This window comes from Mesitornis unicolor, unplaced genomic scaffold, assembly GCF_000695765.1.
Source record: "Mesitornis unicolor isolate BGI_N332 unplaced genomic scaffold, ASM69576v1 scaffold2936, whole genome shotgun sequence".
Taxonomy (NCBI): domain Eukaryota; kingdom Metazoa; phylum Chordata; class Aves; order Mesitornithiformes; family Mesitornithidae; genus Mesitornis; species Mesitornis unicolor.
Window position 1 is genome coordinate 3,954 of NW_010191532.1, and position 26,504 is coordinate 30,457.

The 26,504-nt window shown below is 37.1% G+C and overlaps 1 protein-coding gene across 1 annotated transcript; it reads left to right on the forward strand.

The window, feature by feature from the left end:
• Window positions 1-25,713, forward strand: LOC104535760 (protocadherin Fat 1-like). Its single transcript, XM_010186750.1, has 16 exons — window positions 1-160; window positions 1,577-1,810; window positions 2,639-3,028; window positions 5,192-5,406; window positions 5,819-5,956; window positions 6,288-6,431; window positions 8,589-8,786; window positions 13,065-13,866; window positions 14,764-14,895; window positions 15,002-15,165; window positions 16,648-17,110; window positions 17,596-17,749; window positions 17,989-18,099; window positions 18,314-18,945; window positions 19,189-19,326; window positions 24,928-25,713. The coding sequence occupies exons 1-16, from the start codon at window positions 1-3 to the stop codon at window positions 25,551-25,553; spliced, it is 4,701 nt and encodes a 1,566-aa protein (XP_010185052.1). The 3' UTR covers window positions 25,554-25,713.
• The last annotated feature ends 791 nt before the right edge of the window (window positions 25,714-26,504 follow it).

The window sequence follows — 26,504 nt, forward strand, 5'->3', positions numbered from 1 at the left end:
ATGCAGACTTTCTACACTGATTCTGTTCCTGAGGATGCCCTTCCTGGCAAGCTGATAATGCAGGTATCTGCTACAGATGCAGATGTTCGTTCCAATGCAGAAATTGCTTACACACTTCATGGTACAGGAGCAGAAAAATTCAGACTCACTCCAGACACAGGTAATAATGCTTTATACGCTATACGAAATTCCAATCATTACCTCATTTTATAAAATGTTTTACTATTGCATTAAGACATACATAAATGTCAGTACTTTAAGCTTTCCATTATGGATTAGTTTATTATATAACTGTTTAAAATGTGAGTTTCTACTACACAGATTCTAGTAATATGTTGAATAGAAGCCAGGGAAAATGCAAGTAGTTTAATATATGAGGAACTAAAGAGTAAATAGGGTAATTGCCCTGAAGCCAGAAACTTCCGTGCTTAAGTGACTGGGGTAAAAGTGTGCTATAAATTCTGTGCATTTTATATTCATTGTAGTAGTAGCAATAATGGTTTATAAACTGAAATATCTTCATTCAGATTCTCTTTACCATCATTTGGTTTAGCATATTAAATAGGATGAGGTTAGATGGAGCAACAAACTTCCTTTCCATAGTAAACACCAAAAGTTTCTCCAGTTTTATTGGCAGCATTATATAAATGAGATTAACTTTTTTTTGTCCATGGCGTTCGTGTCTTCTGGATTACAATAAAGGTCGAAGCTAATGCCAAAATTCTGTGCTCTGTAGGCTGAAGTAGGAAGGGAACAGTCAACAATATAGAAAAATATAAATAAGAAATACAGATACATAGTGGAAATACAGAGAAGGATATTCGAATACTTCAGGGGCAAAATAAATGAGAAGGATTTAACTTCATGGGGTTTTTTGACTTTAAATGTCACCTCTGTGCTGCGCTAGCGTGTTGTTACATAAATTCAGAATTGGTGGTACTAGAATACTCAAATAGTATCTCAGAATACTTTTTTGAATTGATTAGAGGAGACAGTGGCTACACATTGTGCCTGTCATAGTGTTTTCTTCCACATTGGAAAGAAAGTATGTGTTCGGCTTCTAGGGGTTTGTAGCAGCAATTCATATTTCTTAGTGTCAATAGCTCTGTTTATTCATTGACTGTTACAAAAGTCATCTCGGTAGCTGTGGAAGGAACACAACTAAATAGCCCAGGGAAACCATGTGTACCTTGCATTTTATTAAAGCCAAAGTTCTAACATTTCATTTTCCTTTACACAAAACCACACAGATTTGTGCATGTGTATGCATTCTTTCTGTACCATTAGGTGGTCTTACTTTACTTAATTCTTCTTTCAGAAGCATTTGAAAAAAAAGGCAGAGGATTTTAGTTTAATCTTTTAAAGCTGAAAAGGCAGGCCACTGACATGCTTTGCCCAAAATGGAGTTTGTTAGTGTAGTATAGTTGATGACTTAGCCACTGATTAAATGATCGTCAAAAAGAAAACTACATTTAGTTTTTCTGAATACAGAGACTTGAGTGAAAAACATGTCAGTATACCAGGAACGTTAGGTCTTGCAACTCACATCAACTTATGAATGTTATTCTGTTTATAGGTGAACTGAAAACATTAATGCCACTTGATCATGAGCAGCAAGCAGTTTATTATCTTCTAATGAAAGCCACAGATGGAGGAGGAAGATTCTGCCAAGCTAATATTGTTCTGACTCTGGAAGATGTGAATGATAATGCCCCAGAGTTTACAGCTGATCCTTACTCCATTACAGTATTTGAAAACACAGAGCCTAAAACGCTTCTGACAAGAGTGCAGGCAACAGATGCAGATGCAGGTATGCATCCTTTGACCAGTCATGGTCCTTTTTGTCGTGGTCTCGAAGTTACAGTACTGTTTATTTAGTCTTATCCTGAGAGGTGTTAAGTCTTTCAGTGGAACTGACAGATGTTCAATACCTCTCAGGATTAGACTCCTGAAAAATTATATTTAGGGCTACTAAATGATGTAGCACCTGACTTTCATGTGTGAGTAGCTTGTAAAACACCCCTTTTGTGTCTCTGCAAAAAAGAGAGAGTGCTGTGATAAAACTAGGTTGCTGAATGGAAGATAACAGACAGATGTTTTCACACTTCACTAGTCGTGGAGGAGCAAAATGTTTGGCCCAAAAACCTATGAATTTTTTGTTTGTTTTTATACAAAAATGTTGCCAGAAATTACGTTCCTGCTAATTTTGGGATGTGGTTCTTAAATAAACTTACTGCAATTGAATCTAGTTATTTTATGCAGCCTAATTCTCCCATATTCTCCAGTGTTATTTATAAGTCTACTAAGCAGATACTGTTGTACTAAAGTCATAATTAGATTTATATTACTAATCGTCTCATATTAACTAGTACTGTAACTGAAGCAGAACCATGCTTCATGTTTTTTGTGTGGCATAAAATTGGTGCAATGAAGTGTTAGCTTAATTTTTAAAATCAGATTACATCTTTTTGGAAATCATTCTGCCCTTCACAAGAGTCTTTAACTCTTGCTGAAATTTACATTAACATGAATGATAGTATTTAGCATGCATGTTGAATTTCTGTAGCTATCAGATCAGTTAGTGTGTTGGTGTATTTTAATCTCTGCTGCATTCTCTGCAAATGTTTTCAAAATGCAGGGATGAACCATAAAATCCATTATTCGCTGGTGAGCTCTGCAGAGGGCCAGTTCTCTATTGATGAATTCTCTGGAATCATTCGGTTGGAGAAGCCTTTGGATCGGGAATTACAACCTGTGTACACTCTGACTTTGAAGGCTACAGATGAAGGCTTACCTAGAAGATTGTCTTCAATAAGTACCCTTATAGTTTCTGTTTTGGATATAAATGATAATCCACCAGTATTTGAGCATAGGGAGTATAGTGCAAGCATATCAGAGGACATTTTAGTTGGAACTGAAGTTCTCCAGATCTACGCTGCAAGCAGAGACATTGAAGCCAATGCTGAAATCACATATTCAATAGTCAGTGGGAATGAACATGGAAAATTCAGCATCAATTCAACATCAGGTAACAGATTACAACTATGTATGTACTTCAAGCTAACGAAGCACAGTGCCATACCGTGTTCTACAGTAATTCAACCAAGTAGGTCATCTAGAAGCTACATGCATCATCCTGGTTGTAAAAGCAGTGCTACTGTCTGTTCACCCATTTTGCCAGTGGCTTGCTAGAGGAGTGCAGTAGAATGTAGAATAGGAATTTTATTTGTTGCTGCTATTTATTGTTATTTGGGTTAGATTCATTTAGCTGGCAAAAGTGAGAGTTTCCTAGCTAGAATATTCACCACTGTGGGGGCAGACCGGGTGGAAAGACATAATTCTGTAATGATAGAAGGATAAGAGTCTTTTCACAGCGGCTATATAATCAGACTGAGTGGCCAGACTTGGTAAAAGAAAGATCGGAAATCAAATTGATTGGGAAAACTAGTCCTCAGTCCACTAAGACAGTAATTCTAGAGGATTCTGATACGGCGTTAAAGAGATGTTGGAATATTCTGTTCAGTCATATATCCAGCGTGACAGTGGAGATTTTGGGCTTGCATGTGTGTCAGATTTAGTCTCGGGAAGCATTTAGGTTCTGTCAAGAATTTTTCCCTAATAATGACAATTCTTTGTTAAAAACCAGTACACACCTCAATTCTAGTTTTGTTTTTTTATATATAGTTCTTTTTCTACAGTTAATTTCTGATAAAGTTTGTTGGTTTTTGGTTGGGTCTGTTGTTGTTTTTTTTTTAAATAAGGTTTCTACACAAAAGTTAATAGAAGTTAATCATACCGGTGTAAGGAAATTTTTCCAGTGTGTGCATGGGCACTATGGTATACAAGTACTTTGCCAGTTTAATTTCTTCGCATATTTGAAAGGAGGAAAAAGATTCCAGGGAAACACTTTTTCAGCAGCAAATTGGTGTGTATGTTAGAGACTGGACTATCTTAACTAGTTGGTTAAAAGCTCACACTTTAACTCAGATATTTCATAGAAGACCTCAAATTGGAAGGAACACATAAGGATCATAGCGTCCAACCCCCTGCTTCTCTCAGGACTACCTCATACTAAACCATATGTCTAAGAGCGTCATCCAGCTGCTCTTTGAACTCTGCCAGGTTTGGTGCCATCCCGACTTCCCTGGGGAGCCTCTTCAGTGACCAGCCACCCTCTCAGTGAACAACATTTTCCTAATGTCCCAGTTTGAACTTCCCCTGATGCAGCTTCATTCCATTTCCATGTGTCCTATCACTGGTCACCAGAGAGAGGAGATCAGCACCTCCCTCTCCACTGCTCCCCTTGAGGAAGTTTCAGGCTCCAATACAGTCACCCCTGAACAGACCTGAGTGTCCTCAGCCACTCCTGTGTGCATAACATAGGACAAGTAGGCAAGGTTAAAGCCTATTTACACATTTATGGTTGGCATCAGCTATATCATGTGTTGGGAAAACTACGTCTGCTTTTGTACGTTCCCTAAAGTCATTGGATCAAAGTCTGTCCTTAGATACCGCAGTGTAATATTGGGATGACACCACTAAGGCCAGTTAATCTGCTTCTCTTTACCCAGAAATGCAGTGTAATTCGAGGTTAGGAAGAGAAAAAATTGATCAAAGAGATAAGTGAACTTACTCCAAAGATCCCACCTGGACAACTGAGCATTCAGCCATCTGGGAGTTGACTGACACACAGCTGACCACAGAAGTGAAACATACATCATCCAATTAATAAAAGTTCAAACAGACATTAAAATGACCCCGCCGTTTTACTGACAGCTCTCAGCACGTGCAGTGAAGGTGTATAAAATTCATGGTCGGACACTTCTGTTACTACTTCTGCAACCTTCATGCCTGACCTTATTGCTAGTTGCAAGAAAAGTCAATTTAAAAATTAAGAAAAGGATATTTTATATACACGTTTTTATTTGTCGTCTTTTTTTTTTCATTACAGAATATAAGTCAGGTGGTTTTAAAGTGTGTGAGTCTTTTGTGGTAACAGCAAGAACTTCTCACCTCTTTTATATGTAAAGCCTGATCATTTTGCTGTGTAGTTCCAGCTTTACAGTGACAAATAAAGCCCTGAAGTAGCTGACTTATTTGTCAAACTAAACTCAAAAGTTGCATTATATTATACTACAGTAATAGCAGAGTTTTTATGAGGTTGTTTTGTGGTGGTTTTTTTGTTCCTTAGGAGCCATTTTTATCATTGAGAGTTTGGATTATGAAAGTTCTCACGAGTACTACCTGACAGTGGAAGCCACAGATGGAGGCACACCTTCATTAAGTGATGTTGTAACTGTGAATATTAACATAACAGATATCAATGACAATACTCCAGTGTTTAGCCAAGACACTTACACTGCAGTAATCAGTGAAGATGCTATGCTTGAACAATCAGTCATTACAGTATGTATTGTTTTTTTTCTTTTGAAATAATGTGTCATGACAATCATGCTTTTAAGTCTTGAAGGAATAAATATTGATTGGAAGGTGGACATAAATGAATACATAAATCTGCTACTGAGTGAATTTAAAATTTGTTTTGAAAAAGTTTCAGAATCAAGGACTTGAGATGCTATGGGAAAGCAGATGATATTTTGTGATACATTTGTGTTCTCCTCATGGAAACATAACCTAATTTTCAGAAGAAATTCAGGAAATTAAGTGATGTTGGTATGTTCTAGTCAGATGACATTTCTCCTGAGAACTATGAAATGTGTGAGACCAAAACAGCTGTACTCGTCTTCAGGATGAGTTTATCTGAAATGCGGTACAATGTATTTTGACCCGTTTTAAATGAGACTGTGATGTCCCTTAGGTTATGGCAGATGATGCTGACGGACCTTCAAACAACTGCATTCACTACACAATTGTAGATGGCAATCAGGGAAATCCTTTTACAATTGATCCTGCCAGGGGTGAAATAAAAGTGACTAAACTTCTAGACAGAGAAAAGGTAAGTTTTTGATGCTTTTTGAGCAGTTGGGATTAATTTAGCTGTACGTAATTGATGACCACCATTTTTTCGATTATATCTGTAAATTACCATTTCAAGTGTTCCAAAATTAATACAGCGGTAACAAAGTGAAAGCATCTGCTTAGATTCAAGCTTTTTTTGGGAGGGAGAGGAGGGTGGTGGGCATCTGCCGGGGGAAGAGAAAGGAATTCAATGTATGAAGGCAAGTTTTACTAGGTGGCACTAAAATACTTCTGTGAAAGGAAAGCTAAATTAGTTCCTCTTTGCTCTTTAGTGAATGTTTGATTTTTTTTTTTATATTATTTCTTAGATTTCAGGATATACCTTGACAGTTCAAGCTTCAGACAATGGAAACCCACCTAGACGTAACACAGCCACAGTTAATATTGATGTTTCTGATGTAAATGACAATCCTCCAGTATTCTCAAAAGGAAACTATAGTGTCATTATTCAGGTAAATACAGATAGTGAAGTAATCAAATCAATAATATTATTAGAGTGTTAATTCATGACTTGAAAACTTCTGCAAGATATGATAAACCTAATGCTGCAAATATATTTCTCTGGGTCTTTTTAAGTATTTAAAGTTGTCAGTGAGGCTGCTTACCTGAATAAGTGTTAAGGGTTACAAAATTCATATTGTGCAGTGTATTTGGAAACTTATGTTGCAAGTTGAGTGTCCTTTATTCATGAACTTCATATATGTATATTATATATTGTGTTTATTTTATAATGTTCTTAGCATCGTACCGATAGGTTAAAATACATAATAATTTTGCCATTTCTTTTTAATCTTAGAATTACAGCTTAGAAAAAGATACTTTATGTATCTATTACTGTGAAGCAGATGTGCACTGTGGCACATAGTTCAAGGCTTAATTCCTATTGGCCTCCTCTGGGTTCAGAAGCAGTTAAAACAGGAGTAGCATTTCATATTACTACATACCAATCCTTTGGCTGATTTTGCACCTTAAGATGGTAGTAGTGGGCCAGATTCTCAAATGGCTGGCATGTACTTGCCCAATTCAGATAACTCTTAGCTAAAGCAAAGATAGCAGAGACAGTGTCTGTATTTCTTGTCTTTTCAAATCACACAGAGAATAAATAGAAGGGAAGAAAGGACTTGCATTAAGACCTTTATACTGGTAACCTAAGTGAGCTCAATCCCTTGGGTCCTTTTGCTGTTGCTGGTGCCTGGTCTTGTTCAACAGATAAATGGGGATCAGACAGTGTTATCTTGTGCACTGTGCCATCCTAGCATACCACTTCTGTTTGAGACCATATACATAATTTGTAAAGGTATCTTTCCAAAAGACTGATTCATCACTACCAAACATATACTTACTTATGCTAGTAAGATATCTGGGATCTTGCTTTTTTTTTTGTAGGCAACAGATTTGTATGTTTTCACTGTCGGAGGTATTTTGCTTTCCCCAATTACAATCATTCTTGAAGTGAATGTTAATGTAGCTCCTGAAACTATGGACTATATAGCCAAAGCCTGTAGTGTTTCCCTTACTTAGTTAAAAAGGAAGACCTCATGTTTTATAGTTTGTTCATATCAGCCTGTCCCAGAATGAGGGTAGTGGAGAAAAAGCTGAAGGAGTTGCCCAGGAATGCTGGTATGCATTTCCTGATATATTAGAGATTGACATATTTGAACACAGCTGTAAATGTGCTTAGCTGTTACGGAAACCAAATTACTTTAGATGTCCAAGTGTAAATATTTGTATTTTAAAATGGTGGTCCTTGTCTGTTTTGCTAAAGGGGGAAAATGCTTCAGCTGCAGTAATTAACATGACTTACTCTCTCAAGAGCGAAGATTAAGCTTGTTATTAGGAAGTTTGCAACTGTGGAAGGATAACAGTTATTGTTGGACTTCACAATAATGTTTCTACTTTTTTTTTGCATTTAAGATATGTGTATAAAAATCAGATCGATACGGTATAGCATGGATATTCTGGGAGAGTTGTTACAAGTGTTCAGTGAGATTGTGTGTGTGTATCAGATACACAGTAAACCAAAACTTGTACAGTGTCTGTGAAGCCTCAGGTATCCACACAATGCAAACTTGATGCAAATTTTAAAACCTGGATTTCATAGTTTAACCAGACTGTGGTTGTAGCAGCCACAGCTGCAGTCAGAACACTAATTAGGGACACAAGGGGTCAGACAGAAGAGTGAGTTTTTCTAGTCCTCTCAACAAAGGCATTAGATTATTCCTAACAGGTGTTGTAGCTAAATTTGAAATCTTTGATGACTTGGTAATTAATCTACAGTAATCTTAATTCAGACCAAAAGTGGAAAATGTAAAGTTTCAAGACTGATCTACCTTTAAAAATATAAAACAAAGTTTAAAAATATAAAACAAAGTTTAAAAATATAAAACAAAAGTTTAAAAGTATGCTGCCTTTCTCTTTTTACCATTTTCATTGTTTATTCTCAGAGGATAGTATTTTTCTTTAAACAATATTGTCAGTCTAATTTCTCTTATACCGGTTAAGTGGTTTGACAGTAATTTGATTTTTTTTTCTATTATGAAAAAGAACTCAACATTAGGGTATATGTTCAGTTATAACAAAACCAATGGGATTGTATTATGCATTTCTAGGAAAATAAGCCTGTTGGATTTAGTGTGCTGCAGCTAGTGGTGACAGACAAGGATTCTTCTCACAACGGCCCTCCTTTTCTCTTCACCATCCTGAGTGGAAATGAAGAGAACACTTTTCAGATTAACCAGCAGGGAGTACTGACAACAAATGCTGCACTGAATCGCAAAGTCAGGGATCACTATTTACTTCATGTTAAGGTAGGATGCGCATTACCTCTAGCTGTTTTGCCTTACGGGTATTTAATTAACTTTTCCCACTCATGCCAAATCCACTGCTTTTTCCTGCCTGCCACTTGTCTTCTGTTACAAGATCCTGACATGCCAAGTAGTCATTTGAGGCGTGTCCTTTGTGGTAACATCTTCAGAGACAATGTCTGTTGATTTAAATGGAAATCTACACGGGTGTAACAGTAAGCTGAATTAAACTCATGGTGAGGGTAAGGTGTAAGTGAAATGTTAACTGGGAGAGTGGTCTTGATATAAGCCCTTGCCTTTCATGTGGGATGCTGGAAAAGCCACCTACGATTGGTTGCATGCTTCCTCTTGCCACTGATGCTTTGACTCTTTAAGCTGTGAGCTGGACTACACTGATACAGTGGAAACAGGGATATTGAAAGTTGCACATCATGGCAGTACTGAAATATTTTTTCTGTTACTGCCACATTCTTTTTCTAATGGCAATTGAAAATATCTTTTTTAAAGTTTGGAAGATCAAGTCAGTGGACCTTTGTCGTAGCATTGAAACTTGCAGCACAGTACTTGGAGATCTCAGAATCTTGCAGTGGAAAACATGGCATAAAACTCAAAAATTACCCTGAAATGCTATAATATATGTCTGTGTTGGCCATTGTTGTGCAAAAAGACCAGACCATGTCCAAAAATCCAGGTTCCATTAATATAACTAAGTTTTTTAAAATACTTTTTTGTAATATAATGTAAGAAAAGTTCAAACCATTTTTAAAAATCTTATCCAATCCTTCTTAATTCAGTCATAAATTAAGTAGCTGTGAACAGGACACTTAAAATTGGTAGGCTAAAAATAGCTGGCCTTAATTCCTAAGCTTCATTTCCAGATTTGTGTTTTAAGAAAAATTCTTACCTTTATTTTTATTTTATTTTTACAAGAATTTCTTTCAATCATTCTGCTTCACCCATTTCTTTAGTCTCACTTTCAGTAACTCATCATTAACTCAATCATTCTCATATGTAATGTTTTGGACAATTTCTAAGTAAACATGTACTTGCAAAGTTTGAGCAATACTGTCTGGGTCAGTTTATACTGAATTCTGCCCATACTGGGGTGATAACTGTGGTGTATTTACACAAACTGTCTCTTTTCTATGGATGAGGGAAAAAAATGCCCAAAGGTACTGTCATTTTCTGGTGGAGTCACTAAAGTGTGTTATCAGGATCCATCAGTATAGGAAGCGGCATAGATAAAGGTTCCATTTAAATGCAGTTTAATTTATGGTTGAAGAATTGAGATTAAAAGCAGGGCAGGGAGGTATATCATTCCTCTGTTAGCAATTTTTTTTTCTCAATAGGGTTCTGCTAATTGATGGTGGGACAGATGAGTATTCAGGGTACCTAAGCAATGGCTTTGTTGGCCTTCCTAGGCTGTGTGAGTCTGAAACCACAGAAGAGCTGGGCTTTGTCACACTTGCCTAATAGGCTTTCCATGTTCTATACTGATTACTCAAAGTCATCGTTTTGTTTAGGGAAGAAGAATCAGCAGTGTTTTTCCTGTATGTGCAATCAGTGTAATAAAAAATGCATATATTTTATTTTACATTTTGTCTAAGCAGTAACCAATTTCTCTTTATTTTGCTTCTAAAAATAGTCCAATGCATGCATACACAGGCAATTATGTCTGTTCTGCATAGACTGTTACACTGTGTTTGTCACATTTCATGACTTCAGTGCACCTTTTGCCTGCCTTTTCTGAAGTTTGAGGCACCTCTCTAACACCTTCCTCTGGGTGGAATCATGCAATTTGTTTGCTTCAAAGCCACTTTCTAGGCTGTAGGATGCTTGTAAACAGATTGTCAGTACTTCAGCTATCCTGTCTTTAATAGAACACTTGAAAAGTGCCTCTTTTTTTCTATTTTAATGGCATCCCGTAGCTAAACAAGTGTCTTAAAACAAATGTACCCATTTAGAACAAAGGTTTCTCAGGGACTGTAAATCATTAAAGCAGACTACACTAATGTGCATTTTTTGTGTGCTGTACTACCCAATGTCAGTATTTTGGACCTGTCTAATCCCTTGATTTACAAGTTCTCTGCCTGGATTCTGGAAATATGTCACTGTCTTTTAATTGCCATTTATCATCTTTATACTATGATAGCTTTTTTAAAGTAGAGACAGTGCTATAATTTGCTATTATCTTCTCCTTAGTGAGTCACTGTACATGAGGGTGAAGCCATCTAAGACTAAAACTAGCATTTCCATATCACAAGATTTCAGTTCCAGTCATACACACAAAAATAGATAATAGACATGGAAAAATACTCTTCCCCCATTCATTTAAAGGAAAGCTTTTTCTAAGGCTGTTGGAAGGCATCTTCTCAAGTTCACACTATATTTAATTTCTGCACTTCCATCTTGCAGCTCACAAGTTAATGGCTGTGTTTGATCTCTTGACACTAGTTTTTGGTTTTTTTAACTTACTTCACTGGTGTGCTTTTCAATATTGACAGGTTTCACCTTAGTGGCTTTCTGTATAGATTGCTGAGGCAATCTTCTTATGTTACAGGCATACTTCAGTTAAATAAAAACTAAAAATTAAAAAACCAAATCACAAACAACTCCTCCCATACACACCTCACATACCCACTACCACCAAAATACTTTAGTTAACATGAGCCTTTACTTTACATTTATAGGTTTAATAGAAATAAAGATTTTTTTTTCCCCCAACAGCTACCTACATGTGCATGCCACTGGCATTTGCTTTCCCTCTCTTCAAAGGAAATAGATTATCCATTAACAAATGTCTCGCAGCATTAGTGTGTGAAATCTTTTGCTATGAGTCATACAGTCCTTTGTGCCACACTCTGAAGTCTTTGGTTTAAAACCACAGCGGATTTTTAAATATCTGCACTGTTGAAAAATCATTTCTCCTGGGGCTCTTCTTTCTTTACTTGCTGTCCACTCGTTATAATTTTGCTTGCCTGTTCGTTTTAAACCCTTTCTTGTTTCCCTTGGGCATTTGTGCTGTAGCTAAACTGCCTGCCTTGTCTTGTATCCAGGCAGAAATCTAGGCAAAATAAAACTTTGCCAACTTGAGCGAGCTCTCTCTCTTTTTATTTATGTTTGGGTAACTAGAGGGCAAGTTTCTAGCTATGCCTGTCTCTTGGAGTTAATGGATGAAGACATATTTTTCTATGACACATGCATTACCTTTTTAAAAAGCACATCCACAGATAATCTTGTGCCTGGAGTTTTTCCTCTTTGACTTAAATTTGTATGAAATATCAAAAAGAGCTTATCTGCATAGATTTTTCAAAGCGTACCAACTGCTACTATGTAGTCATTGTAAAACTGCTGTAAAATCTTTTGAGCAATGCAAGATATCTTCTACCTTCTGAGCTCTGTGTATCCCCCCTGTCCTTTTACATCTCTCCAATTCTTCTTCACCCATTTCTTTAGTCTCACTTTCAGTAACTGGAAAAGAGCTCTGGGAAAACGGTGAATGGGAAACAAGAACTGAGAAATAGAAAGAAAGTGAACCCAAGGGAATCCTCTTTTCTCACTTTTACTATTTTTTTTGTTGTTGTTCTCTCTTCATACAGTGACAGCCTGTGCTTTTTGTCAAAAAGGGGTGGAGGACAAGGGATGTGCTGTTCAAAAAGGCTTTAAAATTTAATTAGGCTGATTCTGTTAAAGCTAATTACTTGAATTGTCTGAAGCAAATAGCAGTGCAAGTGGGGTTTTTTTGGCTCTCTGATCACAAATCATGAAAGACAACATAATTAATTGTAACTTTCTACATATATTGTTTTTCTTTTGAAGTAGTGTTTGGCATACTGCATTTAGATTGTCTTCAAGACCACCTCCTATTAACTGTTGTAAAACATGTTGTAAATTTCTAATGCATGACTCATTTCATGTTTGTAATGTGTTTCCATACTTGAAATGAAAAAGCCTCAAGCACCATCTGCTGTCTGAAATCAGCTAATGTGCATTTCCTCTGTGTTTGTTAGAAGTCTAAGTAGCTTCCTGGCATTTCCAGGTATTAAGAGCACTGTAGCCTCTTAGTCTTGGAAGAAGTGAAAACATGTTTGTATGTGCCTGCTTATATAAGTTTTTTTGAATTTTCAGTGTTAACTTTAACCCATGTTAGGAAATTTTCATATAGCATTTTCCTGTAGTAACTTGTTTTGTAGAAAAATATAACTCTACTGTATACAGTACAAATAGCTACAGTAGAATTTGAGAAAACAAAAACCTAACTCTATCCTCATCTTCCTATAGGTGGCAGATAATGGAAAACCACCGTTGTCATCTTTTACTTACATTGACATTAGAGTTATTGAGGAAAGCATTTATTCTCCAGCAATTTTGCCTCTAGAAATCTTTATTACAGCCTTTGGGGAAGAATATTCAGGTGGTGTCATTGGAAAAATTCATGCAACTGATCAAGATGTTTATGATACTTTGACATACAGTCTGGACCCCAAAATGGAATCCTTGTTCTCTGTGTCCAGTACTGGTGGCAAATTAATAGCACATAAAAGGTTAGACATAGGACAGTACCTCCTAAACGTCACTGTAACAGATGGAAAATTTACAACTGCAGCTGATATTACGGTACACATCAGACAAATCACACAAGATTTACTAAATCACAGCATTGCAATACGCTTTGCAAACCTTGCCCCTGAAGAATTCATTGGTGATTACTGGCGCAATTTCCAGAGAGCTTTAAGAAACATCTTGGGCGTGAGGAGAAATGACATCCAGATAGTTAGTTTGCAGCCTTCTGAACCTCCTTCAAACCTCGATGTCCTCCTGAATATTGAAAAGTCTGGTAGCTCTCAGCACCCTATGAGAATTTTGCTTCACAAAATAAACTCTTCTGTGCCTGACCTAGAGGAGATTTTAGGTGTCCGGATAATTGATATTTTCCATAAGCTTTGTGCAGGCCTAGATTGTCCTTTGAAATTTTGTGAAGAAAAAGTAACAGTGGATGAGAATATCATGTCAACCCACAGCACAGCCAGGTTGAGCTTTGTCACTCCTCGTCATCACCGAACAGCAGTTTGTCTTTGTAAAGGTAAGGAAAACAGTATCCTTGAGAAGATTGTTCTGGTTTTGAACAGCCATAATCCGCAGGGGAAAATTTGTATTACAAGACAAGATTAAGAATGTCTTGTAACCCTCACTGCAACATTTGCCTAATTTTATTCAGAGTAAGGTGTGATTCTTTGTTTCATTACCCTGTTTTAAGAGTTTACATAATATAAGCTTATGGGAGGGGATTTTTTTTTTTTATAGTTATGCCTTCGTTTTCCATTTTATGAAAGGAGTTACTTTTTTGTTGCCTGTTTTAAATTGCCAGGTGTTTTCAGTCTTGTACGTACAAAGGTAAGTTCTAGCGAAGTACCAGAATACTTCCTTACTTCCTGGTCTCTGCTTAGAGAAATATCCGACACAGCTTCCAAACTTGGCTGGGAATGGCAGGGTAAACTGGGAAATGAATATTCATTAAGATATATAAGTTTACAGATTTATAGCAGAAGCTTAATTTGTCTTTAGCTTTCAGGGTAACAACATTGCTTTTTTAAAATCGTGACTTTACATTGCTGGGTGAACTTGCACATGTTACATAAATACTTAAAGCCCATTCCTTTTCTGTCTCAAATATAGACACACTCCTCTGCTCTTCCCAGTCCTCTCTGTCCATGTTTAATATCCACATGTTGGGTTTTTTATGGTTTATGATAGTACTGGTAAACTTTAAACCACAACACCAGTTTAATTGTTTGAGTAATCAAGTTAACTGTGAATCGCAGTCACTGTATATGCCATTTATCTAGTCACTGCTACTTCACTTCATTATCAGATAGTTAGGAATATCATTGGGTTGCTTTGAGCTGCTGTACTTAAGTGTCCCTTTTCACAAAATACCCTTACCACCAACAGACGAGAAATAATGTATTTCATTTTACAGAAGGGAAATGCCCCCTGGTGAATAATGTGTGCGAAGGAAACTCATGCCCTGAAGGTACTGAATGTTTAGGAGATCCAAAGGAAGGAAAATACACCTGTGTTTGCCCAGACAGCAAAGCTGGACAGTGTCCTGGTAAGAAATTAGTTCTAAAAATTCCTGCAGAATACCATATTACATTCTAAATAAAAATTTTATTCCAGTCCTGTGTTAACACGTTTTGCTTTTCTGTATTCACAAGCATCAGTTGGCTCTGCTGTGACATTTACTGGGAGCAGCTATGTGAAATACCGTCTTATGGAAAATGAGAACAAAGAAGAAATGAAGCTGACAATGAGACTTAGAACTTACTCTGCTCATGCAGTTGTTATGTATGCTCGAGGAACAGACTACAGTATCCTAGAGGTATATTAAAATCTCCTATTGAATATCTCCTCTTTTCTTCTTACCATCTTCTTAATATTTTTTGTGCCAAATTAAAAGATTGAATCATAACATCTCAGTAGAATTGTTGTAATTGAGAACTGTCTTCAAGGTAGAGTGTCCTATACATCCAGGTGACTTAACTTTTACAGAATTTTTTTAACCTGTAAGTGGAATTAGTTTTATTTAACGTTTTAATGAAAAAAAAAGTCTTGAAATATTTATTTAAAATAGCAGCTTTACATTTACTTACTTATAATACTCATTAAGTCTGTACAGAAAAAGTCACTTAAAGCACAAGATGAAAGGTACATCTTGAGTGTTGCAATCTTTTGATGATGATCTGTGACTTCTTTACTTTTTTATCTGTGATTTGGATGAGGCAATCGACTATGCCCTCAGTAAGTTTGCAGATTACACCAAGCTGGGCAAGTGTGTTGATCTGCTGGAGTGTAGAAAGGCTCTACAGAGGCACCTGGACAGGATGGATTGATGTGTTGAGGCCAATTATATGAAGTTCAATAAGGCCAGGTGCCAGGTCCTGCACTTGGGTCACAGCAACCCTATGCAAGCTTCAGAAGGAGTGGCTGGAAAGCTTCCAGGCAGAAAAGAACCTGGAGTATTGGTTGACAGCATAAGCCAGCAGTGTGCCCAGGTAGCCAAGAAGGCCAACAGCATCCTGGCTTGTATCAGAAATAGTGATGTCAGCAGGAGCAGGGAAGTGATTGTCCCCCTGTATGTGACACTGGTGAGGCTGCACCTTGATTATTGTGTTCACTTTTGGGTCCCTCACTACAAGAAAGATATTGAGGTGCTGAAGAGTATCCAAAGAAGGGCAACAAAGCTGGTGAAGGGTGTAGAGCACAAGTCTTATGAGGAGCAGCTGAGGAAAATAGGGTTGTTTAGCCTGGAGAAAAAGAGGCTGAGGGGAGACCTTATCACTCTCTACAGCTACCTGAAAGGAGGTTGTAGTGAGGTGGGTGTCAGTCTCTTCTCCCAAGTAGCAAGTGACAGGACGAGAGGAAATGGCCAGGGGATACTGGATATCAGGAAAAATTTCTTCACCAGAAGTGTTGTCAAGCATTGGAACAGGCTGCCCAGGGAAGTGATTTGAGTCACGATCCCTGGAGGTATTTAAAAGATGCTTAAATGTGGCACTTTTAGTGGTGGACTCTACTGTGTTAGGTTAACAATTGGAGTCAATGATCTTTAAGGTCTTTGCTACTTAAGTGATTCTATGATTTACTAGAGGAAAGAATGTACTAAGTATACATTTTAATTAAAACAACTATGTAGAATGAATCACTGTCACTGTAACTGTTTGGAATACAATGTTATTAAACTGCCTTTTATGAACACCACCATTATCATGTCTCCTCAGCAAACATAAACTTTTATAGGCATCAATATTTACAATCTTTAAGTGTGCAGACCATTTGCTGATGTTGTGGCTTTCCTCTGTAGATTCACCATGGAAGGCTGCAGTATAAATTTGATTGTGGCAGCGGACCTGGGATTGTCTCCGTTCAGAGCATTCAGATTAACGATGGCCAGTGGCATTCAGTATCCCTTGAAGTGGATGGAAATTACGCACGACTTGTTCTGGATCGGGTGCATACTGCGTCTGGTACTGCTCCTGGTACACTTAGGACACTAAACCTAGATAATCATGTGTTTTTTGGTGGTCATATTCGGCAGCAAGGTACAAGACATGGTAGAAGTCCTCAGGTTAGCAATGGTTTCAGAGGCTGTATGGATTCTGTTGTACTTAATGGACAAGAGCTCCCCCTAAACAGTAAGCCACGAAATTATGCACACATGGAAGAATCTGTAGATGTGACTCCCGGATGCTTACTGACTACCACAGAAGGTTGTTCAAGCAGCCCATGTCAGAATGGAGGCATCTGCAATGCACTGTCAAATGGAGGTAAGATCTGCTATATTCTTAGTCAGTTTTCACAACTGATTTTCTGCTTCCCTGCCTTGAAGGACAAAACAGCTGTAATTCTTGCTTTCCTGGAGAGCTGTAGAGGACTGGTAGGAAAGCTGTGTCTGCCTGTGTTCTGGACTCAGCTCCTTGAGGTGTAAAGTAGACAAAGCCTGGATTTAACCTTCAGTGTCAACTAAAGACAGACCCATAATCCATCCTCTTAACTGCCTACTTCTGTCTTGAGCACCTTAAAAATTCTGAAATCATTGCAACAAGCTTGAGTTTTGTGAGAGAAATGGAAGTTATCCTTCAGTCATACTCAAAAAAAAGCTTACTGTTAGACTTTCCTTCATCTTTCAATAAAAACGTTTCTGTTTCTTTCCATCCTCTCTCTCTCTGAACAGCTAGGTGGGCAGGAAGGATTTTATCTTAAATCCAGTAAAGCCACGTGTGACTTTCAAAAATGCTGTATTTGATTTCAGGTTACTACTGCAAGTGTGCACCTTTGTTTATGGGAACTCACTGCGATGTAAGTGTCAACCCGTGTGCTTCCAACCCTTGTCTTTATGGTGGTACTTGCATCCCAGTCAGTGATGATTTTATCTGCCAGTGCCGAGGACAGTACACAGGCCAAAGGTATGTTTGTGTGGTTTATTGTACCAAACAAACCCTTAGAGAATAGGCTATAAAGGTAACACTTCTTCTGATTTCTTTTATTATCTACTTAAAGCACAGACTCTGAAACCCACTGGAGTTAGTTGAAGTTAATGCCAGCCCCTATGTTACACCCTGAATCCCACCCTATATACTTGACTTGTGGTAAGTTAATGGTTCATTCACGCTTTTTTTTTTACTCTTTTTTATTTTCTTTGCAGGTGCCAGCTGGGTCCATATTGCAAAGACAATCCTTGTAAAAACAGTGGCAAGTGTATTGATAGTTTGGATGGACCTGTTTGTGAGTGCGAAGCAGGCTTTCGTGGAGAAAGGTAGGTAATGTTCCACATATATTGAATTTTTAACAGTATTACTTAACTGTTAACAGTTCAAACTGTTTGACATCTGAAATGTTGAAAACAGCAAAGTACGTGGTAGTGTACAGTATTGTTTATTGGATATATCTGGAATTACTGAGAACAAGGAGACTACAAGAGAGACTACTGACGTAAACTAACCATCATTTATCTGCTTGCTTTCTGGTAGGTGCCTGACTGATGTCGATGAATGCATGGAAAACCCCTGTCTTAATGGTGCCCTTTGTGAGAATACTTATGGTTCATATCACTGCAATTGTAGCCGTGGATTTGGAGGAAAACACTGCACAGACATTGTTCTTAACAAATATGTTTCAACATCTTGGAACATTAGCCTAGCTGAAGTGATTGGGATTATTGTTTTCATTGCAGGAATATTCTTGTTAGTTGTGATTTTTGTTGTTTGCCGCAAAGTGATTAGTAGAAAGAAGAAGCACCAGCCAGAACCTGAAGACAAGCAACTGGGAGCTACAACAGCTTTCTTGCAAAGACCTTATTTTGATGCAAAATTGAATAAGAACATCTATTCTGACATCCCACCACAGGTTCCTGTTCGCCCCATTTCGTACACTCCAAGCATTCCAAGCGACTCCAGGAACAATCTTGACAGGAATTCTTTTGAGGGGTCTGCTATCCCTGAGCACCCAGAGTTTAGTACTTTTAACCCAGATTCTGTACATGGTCACCGGAAAGCTGTAGCTGTTTGTAGTGTAGCGCCAAATTTGCCACCTCCACCTCCTTCCAACTCTCCTTCAGACAGCGACTCAATACAGAAACCCAGCTGGGATTTTGACTATGACAGTAAGAAATGCTCTTATTTTATTACTTTTCTGTTAATGGTGTGTGCTGGTACAATTTTAATGAGTGCAAAGACTCTGTGCCTGTTAGTGTAGAAAATGCATTATACCGTTACTGGGTTTTGAGTCTGATCAGGCTTCATGCTCTATTAAGTTTTGAAAAAAATATGTAGATCTCAGCCTTAAATTGTATTGACTCTTTAATCTAGAATCTATTAATCGTCTCACTTGAAACTTTTTCTTTCAGCTAAAGTTGTAGATCTTGACCCCTGCCTTTCAAAAAAGCCCCTGGATGAAAAGAGCTCCCATCCTTATAGTGCTAGAGAAAGCATGTCTGAGGTCCAGTCTCTCAGCTCCTTCCAGTCTGAATCATGTGATGACAATGGTACGTAAAATATTCTGTATTGCTGCTTATATTCATTTGTTCTGTCTTTGCATCTGTATCTCTTAGCATCAATAGGACTTACATATATTGAATATATATTAAATAATAGCTTATTTAATATATATCTGTATTTACTTATGTTAATACCCAGATAATTTTTTAAAGTATTTTGCATATATTACACCTCATGTTAATTACTTTACCTTGAAATTATATATATTCATTCTGCTGTTAGAGTATGAACAGTGAAAATGCAGCACAAGGTGTTCAGAGCCTTGTGTTTAAAAGATGTTAAAAGCATGTTCAAATTTGAGAAACTCTTCTAGGTAATCATTAGTTATCACCTTATACAGGGAAAAGTGAATTTTAAAAATGGCCTCTGCACAAATATAACTTTCGCTTTGACATTCAGCTCTCAGTGAAAAGCTTTCTGGTGTTACAGTTTCATTTGTTTCCTTCTCTTTTTCTTGCTGCGACCTCAGCTCCCATATGGATCAGATCAGTTCTGAGTGAGAGCAGAGTTTAAGGGACTGCTTGTAAGTTTGATTACTTTAGTAATGAAGGAAGCTGCACAAAAAAGGAATTTTGTTATAGTAGAACAGTATATTTGGCTTTCACCATGATTAAAATGAATTCATAAAAAGAAATCATACATTGAAAAAAGTCAATATAAAAATATTTTTATCACAACTCCAGTCCATCAGAATATAACCACATACATATTTATGGGGTTTCTTCTTATTAATTGGAAGTATTTTACTTTTCCATTGTGACAGCAGATGCTTTTACAGTTTATATGAATGCATCTATGCATTCAGAAACATTTCAGACTGATTGGACAAAGCCATAGTTCTGTCATGACGTAATTCACTAAGTTAAGGCGTTTTGACTCTTTATTCCAATTCCAAATGGTAAAAAGAATTTTAAATTTTTTTAGCTTAGGAATAAAGAACATTCTGCTTCTTAATGAAGTAGAGTGATTTGTTCTTAAAAGCATGAAAAGAAACATATGTGTTAATGATTGGTGAAAGTAAAATGGTACGCCTACAGTACTCATCATTTTATCAGTAGACCTGATACCAACTTTCAGTTTTTTTCTTGTGGTATTAAGTGTTGTGCAGTACATGTTGTTCTCCTCTCCTCTCCATCCTATGTACGTCATACATTCTTACTCGTATTTCCTGTCATGTGTTGATTACTCATTAATACAGAATTTTAAAAGAAATAGCTGTAGCACCATAGATATTGTCCCCTCATTCCTTTTTGGTAGATTCTGAATTTATTAGTTTGAAATGTAATCCCTGAGCCATGCAAACAAATTGCATGTGCTTACCTCATCCTACCCTATAAGAGTAAATCCTCCCTTCCAAAATTATCTTGGGAAAGGGAATACATAAAAACTACATTCATTTTGGATGGTTTCATATGAGAATGTCACAACCTGAATTCGGTATTCTTACTGTGGTACCACTGTTAGCACACAGCCTAACTAGGTGAGCAACAGAAATTCTTAGTTATTTTTCATATTCTAGCATTTCAGTTCATATCAGTGATAATTTCTTTCTCCAGTCTTCTATTGAGGGGAGGAAAAATGTAGTTTGCAGTCTAAAAGGCAAATAATGGAATACTCTTTAATTCATCCAACACAAGCCTTTAAAAAAGCTGAGTTTGTTGCTGTCTAAATGAAGTATTATGCAAATGGTATGTTTAGGCAACATTTCAGAAATTCTAACACAACTAAAGCAGCTTTGTGCTTGTGCTGAATTTGCTTCAGGAATAGTTACCAGTACTTCTCTATTTTATCAAGAATAAAATTCAGGTTTCAAAGATGTATTTTACTTATTATATGCAGCTGCTGTCTAGATAGTATATCTATATGTACACCAATAAAATTGTATCATAAAATGGTAATGAACTGCAATTTTACAGTGTTTTTTTGTATACCTGTATGCTGTTTAAAGTGATCCTAACTATAGGTTTGTTTTAATTTGCTCCTTTTATACCTTTTACAAGCTTCCATAGTGACTGTAATACACCTTGTCAATGCTGTTGTTGACTCGGTGGAAAAAGAAGGTATATACATGTTTTAATATTTATTTACTGCTTTGACAGAATAATGCACGTTTGTCTTCTACTAATGTAGTCCTAGCAGATGGGAGTTACATTATTTACTTGGATTCCATGATAAGTTTTAGCAAATAATATATTTATATTGTATATCTGTTCATATTTTATGTGTACGCTGTAGCTACCCTGTGGACAGGTTTCGAAGTATAATTTCTAGGAAAAATGTATTGGCATAAAAAGATCTTGGTGCTTGCTCTCTTCTGAAACTATTCACACTAAAACTCCCAGCAGAACTGAGACAACATCAAAAACACACAGTACTGTAGGTGAAAAAGGAGCAGCCTCACTTCCTTTTCTTCTCCCACCTACATCTGTTGGTGCCTTGTCCAGCTGAGTAGAATGGCAGTAGAGTGATACCAGTACTCACTTCCCCAGTCTTCAGATCAATCTGTCTCTTTAGCAGAAAAAAAAAGTATTTTCAGCATGCAGCTTTTTGAGGTATATAGGCATATGCATCCTTATCAGTTTAAGTAGTTAGTTACTACCCAGCCTTACATCAGTATCTAAAAGTATATTTGGGTGTATATATGTATACACACACGTATTTGTGTGTGTGTGTGTGTGTGTGTGTGTGCCTGCATAGTATGTATTTGGATGTTGGAGGCAAAGTAGACATTTTCAGTGGAATTTTATTTATTTTCTTCTAATGTTTAACTGACCACTCTGGAAAACACAAACTCTTTACAAAATAGTAGTAGTAATAAAGCTGCCCGTGAGTCTATACAAATGCTAACTATGGTTTTAATTGACTTAAAAATCCTTAAAGTTCTAGCAATATGCAAGTAAGTCACTCCATGACCATGAGTCTGCAGAGTTTACTTCTGAAATAACGTCCACAGTATATGTTTCCTATTTCTTAATACATACAGACTAGGAACTTGTAGTATTTTATTAAGTCCTACTTAAAAGGAAGCCATTTGAAGAACATAAAATTAATTATAAAGATTCTCTTTGGTTTGTTATTTGAAGTACATCCTGTCCAATGTATGCAGTCACACAAAAAAGTAGACAAATGTGAAGACTTGTAATTAACGTGATAGTATTTCATTAATGTGTACCTATAGACCATACTCCTCAGTGCTAAAAACTTGTAGTGTGCAGTACGTATGAAGGGACCATTTTAAGGCTAAAAGAGGCAAAATCTATCAGTGGGAATATTTAATAACTCAAGTTTTCTCTGAGATGTTAATTGGTAGAAACTAAAAGTGAGGGATGTAGTTCTTGAGTCAAAGTTGGAAGTATTGTTTGGTGGTTTGGTATCACTGTAAGATAAATACAAATATTTTATGTGTTGCAGAATATTTGTAGAGAGATAAAGATGTCCTGCTCAGCTACCTCTTAACACTCAAAAGTTTCTACTCTTAATAAGCATTCCTTCTTCCAAAGTATCTTAGGTAAAGAATTCTGCTTTTGAGCACCCCCCAGGAGGGTGCCAGTTTGAGCAGCAGAGATCCTTGATCAAGCCTTCAGCACGGTCAAGTTTTGGGATAGGTCTGAGAAGGTCTTTTCCCTTAGTCTCTCCAAGTGGTTCTGTTCAACAGGTATCCTGGAAGCCCTAGTCTCATCCTAGGACAGTTGTAGATCTGTGTTCTCTGCACTGCTGCTCAGAGAAGGTTGAAGCTATGTGCGCATTGACAGTGCTGAGTGCAAGAGGAAATAGAGCTGCTGTCTAGCAGATTGTCACCTAGAAAGATGGGCACATCAGGTTCTAGTTTGTGTTTCTGTATTTTATGTTAAAGGGTCTTTGTCTCAGAAGAAAAGGACAGGACTGAGATCTCCTCATTCCTTGGTATAAGTGCTCTAAACCATAAGGTCACAGTCTGCCTGCAGGCTTTAGTTTTGCACCCAGTTTCCCAAGAAAAAATGAAGAATGTCATCTTCTAAGTAGACTAGTGGTCAGAACCTTCTCCTGGAGAAGAAGCCAGAGATGTCTTGGATCATAGATAATAACAGACTGATATCTCCTTTAGTGTGTACAGTATTTTTCTTGTCTAGGCTAGACAAGCTTAAAAAAATAATAAGGAAACCCTCTTTAGGGTTCCTTTTAGGAAGCTAAAGGGAGAGTTCCCATCTTTGCATGAGATACTTGAAAGTCTAAGTCCTTAATAGACACAGCCCTCTATCAAAAACAAGATACAGGGAAAGAATAAAATCAGACCAATTCTTGTTACCTTTTTTAGCATAAGTCCTTATTCCACTGATAGGAGGATTTCAGCAAACTACAGACTCCAGATTTTGCCACTACACAGCCATGTCCCAGGTGGGCTGTACATCAATCTCAGTAGCTGTTTTACAGTTCAAGACTAACAAAGAAGGTGCCCAGGAGAAAAAAAAAAAAAAAGCCAACTTTAGTACTGCTAAGTAAACTGGCATATTTTGCCCACTAAAAATGGACAAAGCGGCATGATCATCATAGTGACAGTCATTGTTTGTCTTCACATTGGTTCTACTATTTGATTCCTAACTACAGATGTTTTCTCCTTTCTCTTCTCATTCTGCCACCTAAAGAATCTTTTGCTGTTCCTGACCTCAGCAGTTCAAGAGGTGACTTCTGCATGCAGTTCATTGATGTTCACCAAAGTATTTCTGTTAATACTTGGTTTTAACACAGACTTACTATCAGTTGCTTGCTGTGCATTTGTCTGCAGTGATTACTCTTTACTAGATTTGCACCTTACTACAAATCTATATATTTTTTTTGGTGTTTAGATGAGAAAAACTTATTTTTTTAATGGGATTAGGTTTACATCTAGTTTTCAGCAGACCAGTACGAACTTACTCAAGAAGAGTTTGAACGAGAGGATCAAGTTCAGTCATTTATGCAAGATTAAGCTTGATTTTCCTGTTTTGTTCTTGTATTTGAATGTGGAATGTCTTTACTAATAGTCAAAGATGTTTCTTAGAGGTGTGGCAGTTACTGTAGATCTAACAGCATTTTGTGAGATTAACTTTACAATTTAGTTTAGGGGTAAAGTAGCTTTAAGTGGTTTGGATACTTTTCCAATAAGAAATTAACTTTTTTTATGTAAGAAAAGCATGGCTTATATATGCAAATATATTCATAAGAAAAACAGGCACCCTAACTGTTATTACTCAGCAACAATTGATGAAGAGTTTAGCTGCACCAGGGAGGCTGTTGGTTCTTTGCTATTCAGTGAACAATTCTATACTATTGTGTATTGTGACAGCACATTCCATAGGTGACCTACAGTTCTTCCCATGTTAGGTGAGAAGTCTGAGAAAACATTAAAGTTCAAGTGTGGATGACGCAATATCTAATGCATGGCATAATGTAAAGTTGTGTTGTGTTGAATGTCTTTTGTGGAACCAGGGCAAACTGCTCTCTAATTAACAAGTAGTGTCCTAATCACAGTGATTGCATCGTCTTAATTACACGTGTGACTTCTCAGTTCAGACTGACTTGAAGACAAGATACTAATACTGCTTTAAAAACAAAAAAAATTAACTTTTCAGGTTATCACTGGGATACATCAGACTGGATGCCAAGCGTTCAGTTGCCAGGTATCCAAGAATATCCAAATTACGAAGTGGTTGAGGAATCAGCTCCCCTCTACACGGATCCAAATGCCATCGATACAGACTACTACCCTGGCGGTTATGACATAGAAAGTGATTTTCCACCTCCACCTGATGACTTCCCTGCACCCGATGAGCTTCAACCATTACAACCAGAATACAGTGACCAGTTTGAGTCAATACAGCCACCCAGAGACATGCCAGCTATAGGTAGCTTGGGCTCTTCTGCAAGAAGCAGGCAGAGATTTAATCTTAATCAGTACCTTCCCCATCACTATCCTGCAGACATGGCAGAACCTCAGACCACAACCAGTGGTGTCAATGGCAGTTGCAGAGAACCTTATGTTCCTTACTCATTAGGGTACAGTAGAGACTTTGAAGCACCCGCGGTAGACAACATGTCCATGTCTGTGTATGCTTCCACAGCTTCATGCTCTGATGTGTCAGCATGCTGTGAAATGGAGTCTGAAGTCATGATGAGTGACTATGAGAGTGGAGACGATGGCCATTTTGAAGATGTGAAAATTCCTCCACTTGATTCCCAGCAACATACAGAAGTCTGACACACTCAACAAAAGTGCCTGGACTCTAACAAACTATCAATTCTAGAACAACTTTCAAGAGCTTTTTTAATTTCTTTTTTTCCCAGTCACAGTGAATGCTTTTGTTTCGGTGAGCTAGACTGGCATGGGGGCATTGGATCATGCAGTTCATTTCACTAAATCAGCCTATTTCCATTTCCTGACCTACTGTAATTGGACAGTTTCAAGATTTCCATTGGCTGTGTCATAGCTGAACATCCTTTTTGTACTTACATTGTCTATGTTAAAAAAAAAAATCATGTACCACTTCTCTCCATGTTAGCATGATGCATATATTTATATAGTTCTAATGCAATTAATTTCCTCCTACTTCTTGTAAATTTTATGTACAGTTTTGATTTTAATAGTTTTAACTAGATTTTGTAGATATTTTGTGCATTTGTTTTCCACTGAAACTAGTGGTGTTAGTGTGCCATTAAAAACTAGCACCCTGACTTGTAATCAGGGCAATCACTGTATGTATTCCCCCACAACCTAAGGTTTGACATTTCATTATTAAAAATTCAACATATTCACACAATTCCAATTGTACATAGGGTTAGGTCTGATATTTTTCTGGTTCAGCTACATGGAAATGTCTTAAATGGGTTGCTGTATTTTAGAACTGTAAACATTTTTTTCCCTTCTTGGAAAGTGTGTTGGGGAACCCTCTACATACCAGTTTAGAACCAAAAGCACCATGACACAGTTTTTTTTATAGTGTCTGTATATTTGTGATCCTATGGTCTTGTAAAGGTTTTTACTGAAAATTACCATTAGCCAGTCTTTCTTACTGACAATAAATTATTAATAAAATACTTTAGCTTTGCTCTGTGTATCTCTATTATATAATATACAATTGACAAAGCATTCAGTGCAGCATTTTTAAAGTCTGTCTATGTTTTGTACTGTATTAAGTTACTTGCTCCAAGC